The sequence below is a fragment of the Metarhizium robertsii genome, assembly GCF_000187425.2.
Source record: "Metarhizium robertsii ARSEF 23 chromosome Unknown MAA_Scf_3, whole genome shotgun sequence".
Classification (NCBI taxonomy): Eukaryota; Fungi; Ascomycota; class Sordariomycetes; order Hypocreales; family Clavicipitaceae; genus Metarhizium; species Metarhizium robertsii.
Window position 1 is genome coordinate 4,215,300 of NW_011942171.1, and position 19,059 is coordinate 4,234,358.

At 50.0% G+C, this 19,059-nt stretch overlaps 7 protein-coding genes across 7 annotated transcripts; 4 read left to right on the forward strand and 3 right to left on the reverse strand.

Moving 5' to 3' along the window:
• Positions 1-1,923: 1,923 nt before the first annotated feature.
• On the forward strand, positions 1,924-4,068 carry MAA_09333 (arylsulfatase precursor; the record flags this gene model as incomplete). Its single annotated transcript, XM_007827331.2, has 5 exons — positions 1,924-2,343; positions 2,421-2,427; positions 2,533-2,694; positions 2,765-3,048; positions 3,100-4,068. The coding sequence occupies 5 exons, from the start codon at positions 1,924-1,926 to the stop codon at positions 4,066-4,068; spliced, it is 1,842 nt and encodes a 613-aa protein (XP_007825522.2).
• Positions 4,069-4,505: 437 nt separating this feature from the next.
• MAA_09334 (uncharacterized protein) lies at positions 4,506-5,076 on the forward strand (the record flags this gene model as incomplete). Its single annotated transcript, XM_007827332.1, has 2 exons — positions 4,506-4,529; positions 4,570-5,076. The coding sequence occupies 2 exons, from the start codon at positions 4,506-4,508 to the stop codon at positions 5,074-5,076; spliced, it is 531 nt and encodes a 176-aa protein (XP_007825523.1).
• Positions 5,077-5,472: 396 nt separating this feature from the next.
• Positions 5,473-6,064, reverse strand: MAA_09335 (NLP/P60 protein; the record flags this gene model as incomplete). The annotated part of the gene is made up of 2 exons (XM_007827333.1): positions 5,473-5,781; positions 5,855-6,064. The coding sequence occupies 2 exons, from the start codon at positions 6,062-6,064 to the stop codon at positions 5,473-5,475; spliced, it is 519 nt and encodes a 172-aa protein (XP_007825524.1).
• A 4,537-nt stretch (positions 6,065-10,601) lies between these two features.
• MAA_09336 (glutamine synthetase) lies at positions 10,602-13,190 on the forward strand (the record flags this gene model as incomplete). The annotated part of the gene is made up of 1 exon (XM_007827334.1): positions 10,602-13,190. One exon carries the CDS (start codon positions 10,602-10,604, stop codon positions 13,188-13,190), a length of 2,589 nt encoding a protein of 862 aa, XP_007825525.1.
• Positions 13,191-14,782: 1,592 nt separating this feature from the next.
• MAA_09337 (glyoxalase/bleomycin resistance protein/dioxygenase) lies at positions 14,783-15,208 on the reverse strand (the record flags this gene model as incomplete). The annotated part of the gene is made up of 1 exon (XM_007827335.1): positions 14,783-15,208. One exon carries the CDS (start codon positions 15,206-15,208, stop codon positions 14,783-14,785), a length of 426 nt encoding a protein of 141 aa, XP_007825526.1.
• Positions 15,209-16,424: 1,216 nt separating this feature from the next.
• MAA_09338 (GCN5-related N-acetyltransferase) lies at positions 16,425-17,222 on the forward strand (the record flags this gene model as incomplete). The annotated part of the gene is made up of 1 exon (XM_007827336.1): positions 16,425-17,222. The coding sequence occupies one exon, from the start codon at positions 16,425-16,427 to the stop codon at positions 17,220-17,222; it is 798 nt and encodes a 265-aa protein (XP_007825527.1).
• A 208-nt stretch (positions 17,223-17,430) lies between these two features.
• Positions 17,431-18,633, reverse strand: MAA_09339 (phytanoyl-CoA dioxygenase; the record flags this gene model as incomplete). The annotated part of the gene is made up of 1 exon (XM_007827337.1): positions 17,431-18,633. The coding sequence occupies one exon, from the start codon at positions 18,631-18,633 to the stop codon at positions 17,431-17,433; it is 1,203 nt and encodes a 400-aa protein (XP_007825528.1).
• Between the last annotated feature and the right edge of the window lie 426 nt (positions 18,634-19,059).

Genomic DNA, 19,059 nt, shown 5'->3' on the forward strand with positions numbered 1-19,059 from the left:
TCTGCCATACAGGTCTGATATATATACTGCGAGCCCAGGAACTCCCTAAATGTCTGCGTCTTGGGGGGATCGGCCTTGGCGATGGAAAAGTCCTTGGCCCAGACAAGCTGACAGCCAATAAACACCTCGGCCTTGACGACTTCGGTACACTTTGGCTCTCCATAGCTGTTACACGAAAATGGCCTAATGTCAAGAAGTTATACAAGGGCTACGGTTACGGGATTAGGGCAGAAGGCCCTTACTGACTTCTTGTATAAATAGACGTCTTCGGTCCATCAAGGCCTTGAGGAAAACCAAGCACCTTTGATACCAAAGACTGTTATTAGTTGAATTGAGCTATTGCTCCAAGCCCTCTTTGAGCCCTTGTCACAAATGTAAACTCTAGTAGAAGATGGTCTTAAAAGCAACACTTGTGGTCGTGTGGAAAGTAAGCATTGCGTCGTCGGCGAGCTATTGCTCACTTACACTCGCTGAATTTCCACCAGCTCTTGTTTTTGCCTGCACACGCCAGCCCTAGCCATAACCGTGGATCCTCCTATGACATGTTTATAGTAGGACGTTTTGCGTGAGCCTGTTATGAAACTAGGTAACAAATCACAAGCCGCTTGGGCTCGTACGATACTTTGCACACGTCACGAATTGTAGTCCGACCCCAATCGGGCACTCAGTTGTCTCTTGAAGGAACCAAACGAGAAAGTGCTGCCGCCATCAGCCACAGGTGATTCGTTGAAAAAAATCATAGGTCTGATTATTGGAATATAGGTCATGTATTTGCACTTGGCTTTGCATTAAATTATAGCAAATGTTATTATTAGCCACAAGCCCAGGCTCATAACTTGTTGATGTGCGTAGTATCTATTCACAAAGTTATATTAGGCCTGGGTGTCTGTTTTAAGGATTGGACTGTACATAATTTGAGCTTTTCCGCAAAGACAAGGTCCCTCGGCTCTCGGCCCAGGACACAATCAATCTAATATCTCAAGCTTGCACTCGCCTGGCATTTTTTCGGCTGGCTATCAGGTACGTCCTCTGCAGTAGAGTTATAGCACGTTTGTAAGTAGCCCTTGTTGAGGAAACGGATGTATCAAGCACTTCGGAAGCTGCTTCCATATTACAACCGGAAGCCATGAATGCAGAGCACTAGACATTGTGCCAAGTGATGGATTGTCCAAGAGCTTCCGGGAACCGGAAAACACCAAGTCGTCGTGCACGCCACGTCATCCCTGCCGACGTTCCGTGCGGGGGATCGCCGGCCGGTTGCACAAACGGGCCTTTTCCTCTCCAACTTTTTCCACTTAACGATCCGATGAAGGGATTTTCCTTGGGCCCTTTGTTCTGTTTCCTGCTCTGCAGAGTAGTACGTAACGGTCGGTGTTGGCATATGCAATGTAACTATCAATGTCGGCTGGTAGTCCATTGCAGCCATCACATGATAGGATAAAGTCTCAAGTGTAATCGGGAGGTCGCTGACAGGTCCGGCCCGGCAGAGGACAAAATACATTTAGTACACCGGAAGATCGGTAATGCGTCGGCTCGGGAAGGGATCAGCACAAGTGCCCCGTTGCGCTTTGTTATTAAGTCTACATGAGCTGAATGTCGCGATAGTTCCACCGCACCACGTCATGAGGAAAAGATGTCGTATAATTGGTTCTTTTGGTAAACTATGTGGGCCACAACCTCTGTCGAGATGCATGAGCGATGACACCATGACAACCGAACGTGGGAAACTCCAGTGTCAAAACGCCGTGTCCAAACGAGTCACGGGCATTATGTATTTTCCTTCATGTCCGGTCGAATACTACCTCAACAATTGCCGGTCGACCTTATTACCGTACCATAACCCAAGCTGCCTAGTGTGAGGCTAGGGGAACGGGCAAAGATTTATAAAGGCATTTGATACCCGGCCGGCAGCATTGCGGCACGATGCCTCAACTTCTCCCAAACCGGAGGGCTGAGAAACACTCTCTTGCCACGGCTGGTCCTCAACCGACAACCCGACCGTCGCCTTCATCGCCAGTAGTTCCAGGCACCCAAGGCATCTGGAACAAGATGGCAATACCATTGTTCTTGCTTGCGGCTCTAGCCCTCGCTTTCCGCATGGCCAGCGGTACAAATCACCATCAAAATGGCACTGCAAAGCCGAATTTTATCTTTATTATGACGGATGATCAAGATCTGCACCTAAACTCCCTCGAATATCAGAACATAGTCCAAAAGCAGCTGATTGAAAAAGGCACCACATTCAACAAACATTTCTGCACTGTCGCATTGTGTTGTCCGTCAAGGGTGTCTCTCCTTACGGGCAAGGCTGCTCACAACACCAATGTTACCGATGTGTCATGGGTACGTCCAAATCTTTCAGACCTTTCTGGTCGGCGTTTATCCTTGTACCATAGATTGATTAACAATGTAAATAACAGCCATATGGTATGTTCTATAAGTGGCTGAGCTCCTCACATTTAGTTTCGATCCATGTGTACGGATCATTCGGCGAACCGTATGTCAGACTGACTGGACTTTGATGTTTTGCAGGCGGATACACGAAATTTGCTAAACAGGGGCTCAATGAGGCGTATTTGCCCGTGTGGCTACAGAGCTACGGGTACAACACATACTACACAGGAAAACTCATGAATCAGCACAGTACTCGCACGTACAACCAGCCCTTTGCCAAAGGATGGACTCGTTCTGACTGTGCGTCATGTCTACAGGCACAAATCCCTGCTTGCTCAAATCCCCAACTGACCGTGTTGTGCGTCTTTAGTCTTGCTTGACCCTGGAACGTATAGCTATCTTGATGCCATCATGGCCCTAGACAAAAATGAATACAGGAGTATAAAGGGCCAGTATTCCACCGACGTCATTGCGAATAGGTCCCTGGAGTTCCTCGATAATGCCCTTGCTGCGGGCAAGCCTTTTTTCTTGGGTGTAACGCCTATAGGTCCTCACGCCAACACGGGGTTTACGACACCGATTCCTGCCGACCGACATAAGCATCTATTTCCAAATGTCTCGATTCCCCGCTCTCCAAGCTTCAATCCAAGTACAGTACGTTGAAACCCGCAGATGAGATTGCGCAATGCTGAGAACCTATCATAGCCCGGCCATGTCAACTATCTAAAGAATCTTCCGCAATTGACCTCTACACAAATCCAATACAGCGATAATTTTTATCGCGCCCGGTTGCAGACACTACAGGCTGTCGATGAGCTAGTTGGCGGCATCATTGATGTGTTGGAGAAAGTCCCAGAAGTCCTTGCCAATACATACATCATCTACACCAGCGACAACGGCTACCACATCGGACAGCATAGATTACCCCCCGGAAAGACGTGCAACATCGAAGAGGACATCAATGTGCCCTTCATCATTCGCGGGCCCGGCATTGCCGCAGGCAAAGAGGTCTCTTTCCCGACCTCCCACACCGACATTGTCCCTACTTTGTTCAAACTCGCGGGGATCCCTCTGCACGAAGACTTTGATGGCGTCCCTATCGCAGTTACGCCCGAAGACCAAAGGCGCCCGGTGCGCAAGAACGAGCACGTCAACATTGAATACTGGGGTCGGGGCTACCTCGAGGGCGAGGTATTTGGCAACTTACAGGGGGCTTTTTCGAACAACACGTACAAGACTCTCCGTCTCGTCGGTGACAAGCACGACTTCATGTACGGCGTCTGGTGTACCAACGAGCACCAGCTATACGACATGAAGACTGATCCACACCAAATGACGAATTTGTATGGAAGCGAGGAAGAGACTTCGGGATACGACATACCTGCCCTGTCTGCTCGTCTGGACGCCCTGCTGCTCACCCTCAAGAGCTGCAAGGGCAAAGTCTGTAGAGAGCCTTGGAAAACGCTATTTCCTGATCCCAAAGACAACGTCCGCTCGCTTGACGATGCCATGGATACAAAGTATGATGATTTCTTTTTCAATCAACAGAAGAAGGTGACTTTTTCAGAATGTGTAAATGGGTACATTACGGAATATGAGGGAGCGTTGGAGCCTGTGGGCTACGTGGACTGGGATAGATATCTCTCTGAGAACAGGTGGGCTGATGAGACTTGAACTGGGCACTTGTTGCCTCGTGTACCTACTTGCGGTTTGAGATATTTATTATTAAATTAAACGAGGTAACTTGGCAGAGTATATATATAGTAAATAAAATCATATATAGGAGACCTTTAAATCCGGGTATATACTATATGTATTGGGTTTGAATCATATAGCTGGCTCTAAATAAAAGATCAGCCTCCCAGACTATAAGAGCAAGCTGGGCCCGGCTTAAACCCAGCCAATCTGCGGCTGAGAACAGCAACGTCAGCCATTCGTCACTTTAACAGCAATAAACGATGTACATGATCAATAAGCTCACGCACCTAGTTATAAAGCAACATACTCTGCATGGCATGTTGTTCTCATTATATATATCCCCCTCTCCCCGCTGCCCGCTCCTCGCGGCCAAAATCTCCTACCTAGTAACCCTTCCACAAGCAGAGCGCAAGATGTCGATCAACAACTCAAATAAAGTGAGTGAAAGCCACGTTCTGAATCCTACCGTAAACCCAGCGAACAGGCCTAATCGCACAAACGTATTGGGGACAGGACCCGAGGCAGAACATTCCGCCAACACTGAAGCTGCGCGCACTTCCCACTCCTTTTGCCGTCCAAAGCGTGCCCTCATCCTTGACCAAAACAGTCCAAGTAGACGGGGAGAATGCCTTTCCATGCCGCCGCTGTCTACAGGACGGAAAGATGGGAGATTTCATGCTCCTTGCGCCTTACGATCCGTGGCTAGGCGACAGCCCGTACAGACAGCCGGGACCTATTTTCGTGCATTCAACACCGCAATGCGCGCCGTACAAGCCGGATGGTCTGCTTCCCCAACAACTCCGCCGGCGGCTCATTTCTGTCCGATGCTTTGACTCGGCTCATTGCTTAGTGAGTGCGGATGTGGTACAGGGGGATGAACTGATGCGCGTCTCTGCCAAAATGATGGAAAATGAAAAGGCCGAGTATATCCACCTTCACTACGCGCGGCCAGGATGCTTTGCCGTTCGTATCGACCGTGCCTAATTGGGAAAGTGGATGGAAGAAATAGAGCAAGGTGTTTAACTTGCTATGAGTATGTAGCTACTATTGAGACAATCTTGAGCAACTACATGACGGACAGCTCTATCTAGCAAGGCTTTGTATCAGCGTTGCTACGCCTTTTCCGCCCATAGCTACTGTCTAATATGCTAAGCAAGAGCTACATCCCAGAAACACGCACGAATTAGGCTATTGTGAGGTTAATTTGCAGTTCATCTCCACAAAATTATGACAAGGTAATTCTGGGAGACAAGAGATTCGTTCGAAAGCATCAATGAATCGTCTAGCAGACTCTAGGCTAGGACGGGATAAATCTCTGCGTTTATAGACAAGTAAAGCGTTCTATGAATGTAAAGACATGTACAAGCTGACCCCTTTTATTTACAAGCCGCCAGCGGCGCAAATTGACGCAGCAGCAGCAACCTGCTTCTCATAGCGATCGGGAAAACTCGACTGCTGGATCTTTTGGCACAGAGCGCCAACGCTCAGAGTCTGCCAGCCACCGATACGCTTCATCTGAGAAAAGAACTGGCCCGCAGAACAGCCGGCATCCATGCTGCAGGCAATGTTCTTGTAGACGGAGGCGCGCTGTTGGAAAATACCAATGGAGTCGTTATCAGAGCTAATGCCGCCGTGACGATACGTCAACGATGCCGGGACCGCGTTGTTCGCGTACATGAGAAGCTTAGACTATTGCATTTATAAATTTGTCAGCGAATTGTCACGGCTTAAAAGGATAGGAGACGGCGGATCGGTGACAAACCTCGACGAGACCAGTGGCAATGGCGGCCTGGCAGCCGTGTCGTTGGACACCAGCGGCCTTGGCCTTGGCAATGATTGATTTGGCGTAGCCGCTTTGCGCGGCATTGAGGCTGGGAAGGTTGGACAGGGCGGCCTCAGGTTTGGGGACAGGGGAAGCGACTGCGGCGGTGACGCCGACGACGAGATAGGCCAGGAGGTTGGTGAACTTCATGCTGCTGTGTTCTTGGAAACCCGAAACTTTGTGGAAAAACTTTGTGGAATTTTGGGGAAATGGTGTTTTTGGTGAAAGAAGTAGAAGCTTGGATGTCTTTAATGACCGGGTATGACGGTCCTATTTATGGAATTGATAGCAACTCTCGAGCACTTGTCATGGGCTCGTAGCAAGTTCTACTTACCAGACACCACCGAGAACCGGCAGGGTCCGGATACCGAATAGAGTCGAGTGGGACTGGAGTGACCGCATCTGCGAACTCCGGGCGCAAATGTCTAACATGGTCATTCGAAGCTTCTTGTCAAACATGATCCTACGCCTGCTCCGCAAGGTTATTTCTCACTAGTGTACAATTATTTTGCTTATAGAAACGGTTGGTATCCAATCAAGACGGCCCATGATGCCACGCCGTCTACTCCGTACAACTTGTGCTAGTACTAGCTGATGCACATACTGGACGCGACACCGAGTCGACAACAGCATCGGTCAACACCGGGTTGAGACGCAGCAATAAGACATGACCGTGTAGACTACGAAGCAGAATTACTATCTCTGAGCATCCTTATTCACGTTGTAGGAGAGCATGAAAGCTGTTATAGGACCAGTCCTCGTATTGTCAAGTGATTGGTCTTGAGTTGACTACTACCATGTCATCCACGAGAGCCTCGTTCCCATATCGCCCCTTCCCGACATTGAAGGGGCTCGGATCTGCCGTTTAGGGACCTGCAGTAAGGCTGGATGGTTTCTCTGCCAGCAACCCACTATAGAATGAACTGCCGGCACTAGAAGCCATTGAAAAGATGGGTCAATGCCAACTAGTTACTGCCTGTCACGGTTCACATGTCTTGTTAACCTATTGCGGCACGACCGCTGACAAACTTGCGGCTAGGGGTGGGCTGTCGCAACCCGGCGGTGTTTCCGAGACCTAGCTCCTGATAACTAGGCAGAAAAAGTAGGTTTCATCGGCCACCCCAATAGTCACGGGCCAAAAGCTTCAAAGATGGGACTGTGCGGGGTGGTTTTGGATAATATTCTGTGTGATGTTGTTTCCGCGTTCCAGGGGTGCATGAAAGATCTACATAATATGTAGATAGACTACAGGAAGCGTTTACACGTCGAGCGAGTAGTAGAAACGTAGCATGTTGGGGAATGGAAAAATGGGGAGACCGGCGGCGACACCGATACAACAGAACCACGGTTGAGGGAAATCCGCCATTCCCATAACAGCTTGTAAGCGCATTACCTCGTCTTACAAGTAGAGTTCACATCCTTTTGATTATGTACAGTCGTCACAAGGGATTATCAAATACCCAAGTCTGAGCCGCAAGTCATATCTTTGAGGTAAAGCATGGGTTAGGGTTAAAGTTTATGCAACAGAAAAACTCTTTGTTTTTTGAGTTATTATGATATAGTATAATGAGTATTATTGCATATTGCTCTACTCTGTTGGCTTTATTGGTTTATATACTTGAAGTACGTGAAGAGTCCCGAGCGTCTTCGACCCCCAACTCGATTACATGCTACTGCATTACTCCTTCCGCGAAGACGCCGCCTTTCAACAGCCTAGTCAGCAAAATAACCGTAGACAACCATTCGTCGAAGAAGAAATTGAAAATAAACTCACCTATTGTGACTGTCTTCTTTATAAATTCATATGAGCAAATGGCTAATATGCCAATTATCCGTAAAATGTACTGTCCGTGCCGTTGTCTCCTACTCCGAAATAAACCATCTACTCTTCAGAGACTTCGATGCTTGCTTTCTTACACGTATATTGCAAATTGACGGACCAGTGCACCACCCCTCGCTATTTTTCAATTCTCCACGGTGCTCATCAATAGGTATAAGCCAACTTTCAGAAGTTTGGCATATTAACGCGGCATATGGGTAATGAAAGCCCCAGCAACAATACAGACGGTTGGATTTCTTTTTATTTCTGTACAAAAGTGAAGCGTCTCTAGCTAACGATAATTAATCGACTCTATACTTAGTATAGCAGTGGCACAATTACCGAATTTTGAGCTGATTTGGCCAAGGGAGGTATCCCGATATTCTGTTATACTCGTGTATCACATCTCATGTATGACTCTGCGCATGAGGCAATTTGGAATTGAGGGCGAGAAGGCACCAGATGTTCTGGTAATGCTACCGATAGAAGAGAGGGATGCGTACACATAGGCCGCTTAGTATTCCTTCCACTGGACAATGTGAGAAACCAACCAAATCCGGCCATTAGCCCCATGTGATTAGTTGTCCTTAGGGGAGCCTATATCGAGAATTTGCTAGAGAAATCGCATAGCATCATGGTGTAGAAATTTCTGGTTTCATCTTGGTCATGTTCAGCTTTGCGTACTGCCGTGAAGGAAAGAGCGCGGACGAGTCTTGAGCGTAAAACGTAAACTGCCCAAAAAGCAGAAGACTCAACAACGGCTCGCTCATACCGAGCGGCGCAAGTACGAGTTTGTCCCCTTGTCGGATTGCATCGGTTCAGCGTGACGCAGGCGAAAGAAATCCCGACTCGGCTGCCTTCATGTTAGGTGAGGACCTGGAGCTGAGGCCTCCAGACTGGACATCTAGACTCTCTTGCCGCCGTGGACGACGATATTCGTCCAGGCCGCAGTCATGCCGCTGCAGAACAAGCGTATCAATAAGAGGGTGATGGCTAAGAACGAGTACTGAGAATAGACCACACAGCCACACTTGATTCTAGTTGCTGGCGAGGTCATTCACTTCACCGCCAGGGTAAACATGGCGCTGCGGAACAAGAGTACCGACGAATAGCTCCATTCGGGAAAGAGGAAGATAAGGGAGAAGATAAGGGACGGGAAGAAGGCTCGTACTGATGCCACCGATCACGCCTCTAGCGATTGAGTCAGCATTGGCAACGCTTTTACTCCAATCATGTCAGTGGAACTAAAGTAATCCTATAGAATGTTCAATTCAAATTAGCCAGATGCTTTATTTTAATGTTTCGGCATTTTATTGCGCAGCTATAAAAGCTGGTCATTTCCATGCCTGCCTAGTAAACAAGACGAGGTCGCAAACTGCCGCCAAAGCCATGCTGTGCCTGAGAGCATTGGATGAAACCCGTCAGCTATGTTGAGTATTCGTTTTTGTCGACAAGTCAAGCGTCTACCTGATCTACGAGATGGCGAGCGGGTTTCTGGTCAACAACACGCCACGGAAAATGACTGCTGATATTGGCCTTTGGAACAAATTAACTCCCGGCCATGTTTGCGGCCTCGTCTCATTCGCTGGTGGACGCACAGTTGAGCTGGGTTTCAGGTATGCATCGCAGTCGGCAACTGGCGTCTTCCAAAGCGCCTCCAGGCGTTCTTCGGAACAGTATGTATTTCCCGTGTAGCCTCTTCCAAAAGCTTGCAAGTCCTGTGTGAAGCCCCATGCGTTCCTGTGGGCGTTGAAAGCAGACAGATCCTACTGAGGATGATATTGATTCTGTAGGACGGTATGTATAGTATCAACCGTATGGCCGGAAAGCGACAAGAGTTTGTTTCCATACATGTCGGAACTGAATTGAGCTCTCGCTACTGAGAACTTGCTGCGGCACAGAATCTACCAATGCGATGTGGTCCAAAAGTAGAAGCCGTCAACGTCTCGTTCGATAGTGTAACAGCCGTTCGACCACCTGCCCACAAGGCAAAAAAAATGTGACGTTGTCATTAAGAGCTGCCTCTTGAAGTAGCCCAAACTCTCCGGAGCCATGGCCGTTCAAGAAGCTTTAGAACAGCTTCCATACGAAGGGCCAGATATTGGCCTCTCGAATTGCCACAGCATTTGTGGAGCGATACGATGTTGGTGAAGAAACTGACTACGTCTCTGTCGGTCTTTTCTCGGCATGACGACTGGAACAAATGAACAGGTCGGATTTCTTTGATAGCGTGATTGAGTGGTTGACAGGTCCGCATCGTCAGGGCAGTCCAATGGAGGCGGTGAGAAGAGGGCAGGTTCAAAGACAGAAGCCATGGACCTTGCTCAGGATATCAGTTGACGCCTTGTTCCATTTCCGCCTGCGGACACACAACTGGCGGAGAGTTCAATGTTGGTGTAGGGATGCAAAAGTGCAGAGATGGGGCGCTGCGGTATATGCCGGCTGGTGGTTTGGGCGAGCGGCCAGGCACGATGCCTACGTTATCATGCGACACCAACATTGAAACCACACGCCACGTCGCCAAGTCATTGGTACAAGCTCTCGGCGTATTCGGGCAGCGATGCTGACGGTCTATCGGCGTCTGGTACCAGCTTCATGCCGTCTGGTCTCACGAATCATCCCAAAGACATGGCGGAATTCACACATCGGGCTTGGGTTGCGTCGCGGAAGGAGCGACCCATTGCAGGAGGTTGGGCCATGCAGATCATTGCCTAATCGGACAATGGAATGACGTGACTGGCCTTCCATTATGCAGCTGCTGCCACAAGCGAAAAGCCCGAATCCAGAATGTGCCCAACAAGACCGACGACGACAAAGTTGCATCTTCACAAAACAAGCTCCTCTTGATGACCGGTGGCAAAGTCAACAATGGACCAAGGCTTTCAGGCTGGCGCCGAGGCCTTGCGTCGGTCAATACTCTCGACTCCGATTATTGACAACCACGCACATCCGCTGCTTAAAAGCAGTCATATCGCCAAGTATCCCCTGCTTACCATTGTGACGGAAGCTCATGGCGACGCACTCGACTCATCGCGAACCAGCCTGGCCCATATTCGAGCCGTCAAGCAGCTTTCGGAACAACTTGGATGTGCCGCGACTTGGGACGCTGTGGAGGCCGCCATCGCAAAAGAACGACGACATGACTACGCCGAATGGACTCGGAAATGCCTTTCTGGCATCGAGTGCGTCCTTGTCGATGATGGCTTGGATCATGAGCAAGCTGTCGAACCCTACAGCTACTTTGACCAGTTTGCCCCCAGCCCCAGCAAACGTATCCTCCGCATTGAGCAAGTTGCCGCCAAATTTATAGAATTTGCGTGCATCTCACAGACATCGGCTGCGAGAGCATTTGACTACGCCATCGCCGATTTCGAGGCCGAGCTTAGAGGTGCAATTTCCAACCCGGACGTTGTCGGCTTCAAGTCGGTCATTTGTTATCGAACGGGACTTGACATTGCATCCGGGGCCAGCGAGTCTGAGGCGCGCGTGGCATTTGCCAGTATTTTCTCACAAAGGCAGTCAGTGAACGCTACGAGGTTCACGAGGTTGAATCATCGCGCGCTCAATGAATTCATCGTCCACCGCCTCGCTCAGTTAATCCGGGACTCCAAGTCGACTCACAAAAAGCCCATTCAATTCCACACCGGCCTCGGTGATAATGATCTCACCTTGACACGATCTTCTCCGGCGCATCTGCAAGAATTCGCACGGCAATATCCAACAGTCCCAATTGTTCTTCTGCATTCTGGCTATCCCTTCGATCGGGAAGCAGGATACATGGCAGCAATGTATGAAAATGTATATGCTGATATCGGCGAGGTTTTCCCATTCGTCAACAGAGATGGGCAAGAAAGCATAGTACGCCATATTCTGGAGCTCTGTCCGTGGGAAAAGATCATATGGAGTACCGATGGTCATTGGTTCCCGGAGACTTTTTACCTCGCCATAGTCCAAATGAGAGAGGTGTTTCACACAGTCTTGTGCAAATTGGTGCAAAAGGGGGACATTACATGGAAACAGGCCATCCAAATGGTACAGGATATGTTGTTCAATACCTCTAATAAGATTTATAATCTCGGTCTAACGTTGAGGAGGCAACTACCTGAAAGTGTGCCATCCTCCGGAGCAACGTCAGCTACTGTTGAGTCACAACACTTGTTGACATACCTGAGCAACGCCGAAAAGCCACATTATATACGCTTATGTTGGGTGGATTATACGGGTATTCCAAGAATGAGAGTCATACCTTCGCGACAGGTTTTGTCCACGCTAAAAAATAGCCAGCCGCTCTCAGCCACTGTTACCAAGGGGTGTCTTGGCGTGCTTCAGAATGATGTCTTGATTCCTGGTGTCGGCGCAATTGGAGAATTTAGGCTGCAACCAGACTTTTCATCCTTCCATCATGGGCCACGGGATGGTCATATTACAATAATGTGCGACTTCAAGGAAAAGGATGGCTCGCTCGTCAACCTCTGCCCTCGAACCATGTTGAAAAGGGCCTTGGGCCTTGCTCGCCTTCAGGATATCGAGCTTTGGTTTGGTTTTGAGATTGAGCTTGTGCTCCTTCGCCGCTCAGGCAACGGGGGATACAGCGATCATAGCAATGACGGACACGCTTGGTCAACGGTCGGAGCCATGGACCACGAGGTAGTCGAAAAAGTGTTGGAGCCCGCAATACAGCAACTCGATCACGCCGGGGTATACGTCGAGATGTTGCACGCAGAAAGTGCCAAAGGCCAATTCGAAATAATCTTACCCAAGGCCAGGGCAATGGAAGCCGTGGACACTCTGATCTTTGCGCGGCAAGTCATAGCAAGCTGCGCAAGTGCCTGTGGATACAAGATGACATTGCATCCCAAACCGATAGCTAATGCGTGCGGCACCGCGGCCCATGCTCACATTTCAATCGCGTCAGATGACCTCAACGCAGACCTATATGAATCATTCTATGCGGGTATTTTGTCTCACTTGAGAGCTATATGCGCCTTCACGTGTAGCAATATGGTGAGCTACGAACGGCTTCGAAACGGCGTCTGGGCAGGAGGTACGTGGGTTGCATGGGGCACACAAAATCGCGAAGCGCCTCTTCGCAAGATCGAAAACAGTCATTGGGAATTGAAGTGTGTGGATGGTCTTTCCAATCCGTATATAGCCACAGCGGTGGTTGTTCTAGCAGGACTCGATGGTGTTCAGAAGGGAAAGGGGCTTACCTGGCGTGACTGCACAACGGACCCTGCGTTACTTTCGTCTGACGAGCGACTTCAGTTGGGTATTGAGAAGAAGTTGCCCGGAAGCATAGAGGATGCTTTGAACGCCCTCAGTGAAGATGAGGATTTGACAAATCTGTTGGGCGCTGATGTTGTCGAAAGATACGTGGCCGTGAAAGAAGCGGAAGTGGATTTGATGAAATCCATGAGCACAGAGGACAGGAGAAAGTGGATCATAGACAGATATTAACAGATTTATTGGGCAACTAAAGTCTCAATTCCACATCAAGCATCAATGTTAGTACGTCGTTAGGGCATGGAGATATTCCATACACCGGTGCACTAAATATGAAAGCACATGCCCTCGTCGGACTGGGGACTGAATACTCCTGCTTGGCATTTATCTATGAACCACAACGCTCCTCGATAGCCGTAGATGTAGATAAGCTGGGCACTGTGAAAAGGCAACGAGCCTGCTGAGCTGGTGCTGAGCTAGGCGTGGCGATAAAATAGTGCCCGGGCAGCTTAAAACTAATTCCGTGTAAATACCAGTTTGAGCAGCAATGTTACACGGAAATGGCTGGTTACACAAGGGCTACGGTCACGAGACCTAGGGCAAAGTCCCTCACCGACTTCTTGTATAAATAGACGTCTTCGGTCCCTCAAGGCCTTAAGGAAAACCAAGGACCTTTGATACCAAAGACTGTTATTAGTTGAATTGAGCTATTGCTCCAAGCCCTCTTTCCGAGCCCTTGTCACAAGCAAACACTAGTATGCATTTTATGTATGATCGTATGTAATGTCAAATAATCCGTTGGCCTTGTGGATGACAACAGTCATATTTGCTATCACCAGCGCCAGGTGGCTTTCGATCTGTTGGAAAAGCCCACCCCATTACGAGCGTCCTTAGTCATACGTAATATAATGACAATATTCTTTCTGCATATTTTATAGCTCGGGCAAGTACGGCTATTATTAGATCACGCAATCGAACATGATTTATTTACATGTGTTTCACAGAAAAGGCCCAACAAATCGTGAAGCCCAACAAAGGGGCTTCACCGACAAAGGACCTGTTAGTTACACAGATTAAACACGTGCGCGGACAAGAGCTCTAGGCATATGTCACACAGAAATAGCCGGTTACACGAGAGCTACGGTCACGAGACCTGGGGCAAAGTCCCTCACCGACTTCTTGTATGTATAGTAGTTACTCTTCCCTTCCTTCCTCTTGGAAAACCAAGGACCTTTGACACTCTTCGATATTATCTTTGAATTTGAACCCTTTACGTTCCGAGCCCTATTAAACCCTCGTCACAATATGGCAGCCAGGCTTGATTTCTTGACCAGTGACTAACGGGAGCCCGCATACAAGGGATTACTGACATGGCATTCGACGTAACGGCGGTGGTCGAAGTCCGAAGAAGCTTTACGTGGCTCTATACCCCATATATCAAGATGTATTAATGCAGAAACTTAAAACCAGATTCCGTACCTTGTAGCCAGATCTACTGTTCAACCTCGAGTGTCGCTAGGCTCTGACGGACCCCGCGCCGATATTATTTCAGTATATCCAAGACTTCCTTCTATTGAAGATGGCTGTTGAAAGTACTGGCAGTCGGACGTTCGGGTCTCTGGTGATAATTATGGGGTAATTGATAACCAGCGCGGCTCATATTCCAACCCAACAATACCCCAGCATGCAAGGACACGAGGCGGACTGGTGATAGTGGACAAAGTGACCAATTTGGTTCGGGTTTCGTAAGAAAAAGTAAACGCGATCATACACATACAGTCCATTATCTTCAGGCCCAGTCACCAAGAGCACACAATAGTGGTTCGTCAATACACCGGCCAGACACCTCTGGTCATGACCTCGATTACATGTCCCTCCCAATCCTTGACATAGACCGACTTTCCGCCCAGCTCCCAACTCATTTTTGCGATAATGTCGACATTTTTGTTTTTGAAATGCCGCTCCCACTGGGAGAGCTCGTCATGGGAGGCGCACGCAAAAGCCATGTGCTGGCCAAGGCCAGTCTCGGTCCCGTGCTTGGGAATGACGCCCGTGGGAAATATCTTGTCCTCCTTCGTCTTGTTGCGGTCGAACAGCAGCAGTATTGTGTCATTGGGCAGGCTGAACCCGGCACTTCGGGGGTTCTCGTGGAAGGGCACGATGCCCATGATGTCCCTGTACCATTTGGCCAGGCGGGCCACGTCCGAGGTGTAGAGGACCGTTTCCACAATCTGACCTAGCTTTGGAGGCATGGCTAAGGCGACCTTGTATTCTGATCTTGTTTCATTTGCGCGATGCGTCGAGCCGAACCCTGAGGGGTGTTTGCTTGTTATAGTTGAATGCGACGGGTGGGGTTGAGCAGCCACCTTTTTTTATAAGCTTCTGGCACGAATTGGCCGTTTAGCCTATTCGGATGTCGAGGCTGCACCGAGCTGTACCGCGTCACTGTGACATGTGTGAGTGCGCCTGCATCGTGAGCAGGCCAAGACTTGCGCCGCTTCATGGTTTGTATTTTGATGCGAGGTCGAATGTGGGGCGTTGACGAAATTCGTATTCTGTCATGAGATATACTTTGATACCGGACATAAAAGCCCCTGCGTGACCTCTGATGACCACTCTTGGTCTTTCATGGCGCATGTTGAGTCAGGGAATTCATGCTGGCCGTGTTCCTTGGGGATCCTGGCGCAAATCCGGACCCATCAAGCGGCCTCTGCCGGTGAACCATGTTGCGAGGCGCAAACAAGCTTAATGCTGCATGGCCACTCTCAGGCCCCGCATAAAATCGGAAATAATAGCAACAGAGTCGTAGTGAATGCCGGACTGATGGTGTGATGTTGGCATCTCATCGGGAGTGTGACAATGTTTTTGGTACTTGGCGGCACGCAATGAGGGGCAATGACGGCAAAGGTCGTCTCAGATCCTGGAAAACGGAAATGCCACAAACTCAAAATTTCTTCCTAGTGAAGAGATGACAGAAGTAATAGGCACGATGATGCCAACACGCAGCACAGAGGGACATCTGCTCTCAAGTTTCAACGTTGGCAGACGTGACGCCGTGGCCGGATAGGGGGTCCTGCGACAGGGACAGGGCAGGGCAAGAGCGACCCTGGTGCACCTTCCTGGCCAATCACATAGCCACGGCTTTCCCCAGCAGCGGGGCGCAAATGACAGGGCGAGTCCCTACGAGGCCCGGCTTGTGTTGCCCTGCAGGGCTTGGCCTCACCTGATGGACCACGACTTGAGAAGTTGATGCGTCCAGTCTGGCCATGCTCATCACTTGGGCACAGTGAAAGGCCTCCAAGGCGCAAGCACACAGAACAATCGGCACAGTGCCATTGAGGGCCGTAGATTGCGGCCGTGGTGATTTAAGACCCGAGCTTGGCCCTTCTCGGTGGTGCTCTCCTCTCGGATTCGAATTCGTGCCGTCCCAGGTGCCATTCTTCATCTCGCCACCGTTCCTCAACCAGCATGAAGATTCGGCCTGCTACAGTAGACGACGTGCCCGCCGTCGCCCGCATCGTCTTGTCGGCACTGGCTAACGAGGCGCCCTGGAAGGCATTCCTTCCGCGCATGGCTCAAGCTGACGCTGTCCACATCGAATACTGCGAGGCAATCCTTCGAAGCTACCTAGAGCTGGCCAATAAAAATTCCTGGCTCGTCTTGGTCGTCGAAATCTCTGCGACCGAGGCCAAGGCACACTCTGGGCCGATTGTCGTTTCCGTTGCCGTGTGGGACACCTCGGCCGGTCTTGGCCAAGGCCAGGGTGCCGGTCAGAGCAATGGTGCGTCTTGTCAATCTGATCAAGACTCGGATCAAACTACCCTGCTAACCGGTTCCTGTGAAGCCGTTGCAGCCGTGAACGCGCAGCCAAACCGCCAGCTTGATGACAAGGCTCCAGCCAAGCTCGCTGCCCTCTGCCAAGCCACCGTTGACGGGAGAAGGAGACACTTCTCCAACCATATTCCTTACGTTTTCCTCCATCTCTTGGCCACAAGACCGGATTACCAAAGAAAGGGCTATGGAAAAGCCCTTTGCACCTCTGGTATCAATCTGGCCAGGCAAAAGCATGCTTCAGTTTGTGTTCAAACAGCGTCTAGGGGCTACATCCTCTTTTCGGGGCTCGGCTTCGTCGACGAAGGACCCGTAGCGCTTCCCGCAGAGTCAGAGGCTGAGGATGTCCTCATCAAGGCCATGGTTCTAGATTCACAGTTGATACAGCGACGTGGATCATTGTTTGACTCCCTAATGCGATACTTTACGGGTTGAAGGATTCGTCGACCAGGCACCTATTACGTTTGTGGCACAGAGTTACCCAGGTCATCACTGTTGGATATCATATTCCCGACACTCGTCATCTATACCGCGTAAGAAATACACATGGCTATCAAAGTCTTTATAATGTCTGGAAAGATTAGATACTTGACGAGTCGCTGGTAGCAACGCCTCGCAAGAATACACCCTCATTCATACTATTTCAAGCTCTCGTGGCAGTTCTGTACGCACGCAGTGCATTCAAGGCTTGTTGCTTATCGCAACCCTTTTGCAAAGACTCCCAAATAACGTCCTGCTCTGATTTCGGCGCCATGCTCTCATTCTGCGGCGGATTGTGATCCAGATTGGTGGGAAATGCGTACCCTTCCCCAACCGCCGCAACAAAGGCTTCAACGGCGTCTGTAGCGCCTTTGCTCTTGAACAAACTCTGCAATTCGTCCCAAACAGCCTCCACCAGAGGCATCGCATCAACTGACTCCATTGGCTTTCCAAACGCACTGCTAATCTGCAATAAATTGGCCAACCTATGGATGTCCCGGGACTGGTTAGTGCCCGCGGCATGAAACAGAGCCGGATTGAAGAACAAGCCATCGCCCTCGTCCAACGGCAGAGCAACGTGGTTCTGCAAAAAGTAGTCGTTGAATTCGGGCAATCGATACGCCATGTATCCCTCCGCAAAGGTCTGGCTGTAGGGCAGCAAACGAGTCGGTCCGCTTTCCACGGGGACGTCAACATGGGCAACAGCACCCTGCAGCGTGAGACACTGGCTGGCAACCTGCATGGCTCGCGGGATCCGGGAACACGGCTCCGAAGACATGAAGCCCAGGTGGTAGTCTCTGTGGGAGACCTGCGCTGCCGCCCCCGGCTTGACATTGTTCACTTGAGCCGTGATTCTGTATCCCGGTCCTAGCCACGAGGACGCAATGAGACGCAGGTACGGATTGGAGTAGTACTTCAAGAATGAAGGCGGGTCCGCAAGCCCATGCTTGCTGAACGAGTTCCAAATCCTGTCGTTCTTGCCAGCCCCGGCAAAATGGTCTCCGCGACCGACCGTGGTCTGCTTCTCGTTGGCGATGATGCTGTGAAAGACGGCATTTACGTCCTTGAGGAGAGTATGATCGCGGTAGAGGCTTTTGGTGACGAAAACACCGGGGCCGTGGAGAAGGATGCTGTACCATTCATTCTGGAGGCGTGTCTTGTCTTCCAATGTGAGGGCACTGTATGGCGGGAGGGTGTAAACGGGGATGTTGTGCAGGATGGAATCGGCAAGAGGGTACTGTGCTTTCGTAGCTCGCTGCGAGCAAATGGTTTTGAAGACGTCCAGAGACGGGGACTCGGACGTGGAATAGAGCCGCGGTTGGCTTGGGTCTGTAAATGGCCCGAGGGAGGGTGGTGCGCTGCCCATCTCGACGGTGGCTCGTATACCTTTGGCCAAGTCGATCAACGGCTGATTCTGCCAGCAACAGTGGGCTCAACTTGTTCTGGAGACACGGTTGTGCAAGCAATCAAGACTGAGAATAATCATGATGCACGAAACCAAGAATACGTCTGCTCCAGAGCGGCCAAGCATTAAGTAGGGCTCTGGAAGTCCCCTGCGCCCCTCGCCGCGAGAATCGAGAAGCAGTGGAAATGACCAAACACGGCAACTCTCGCCGCGTCGTCGCCGGGCGGGGGCGGAGCTCCGCATCCAACGTTGACCACATCTACGGTCGCATATTAGCTAAGCTCCGCACGATGTTGCCAAATTAATTTTTACGTTTTTCTGGTTTTTACGTTTTTTTGGTTTTTATAATTTTTATATTTTTATATTTTTATAATTTTTATATTTTTA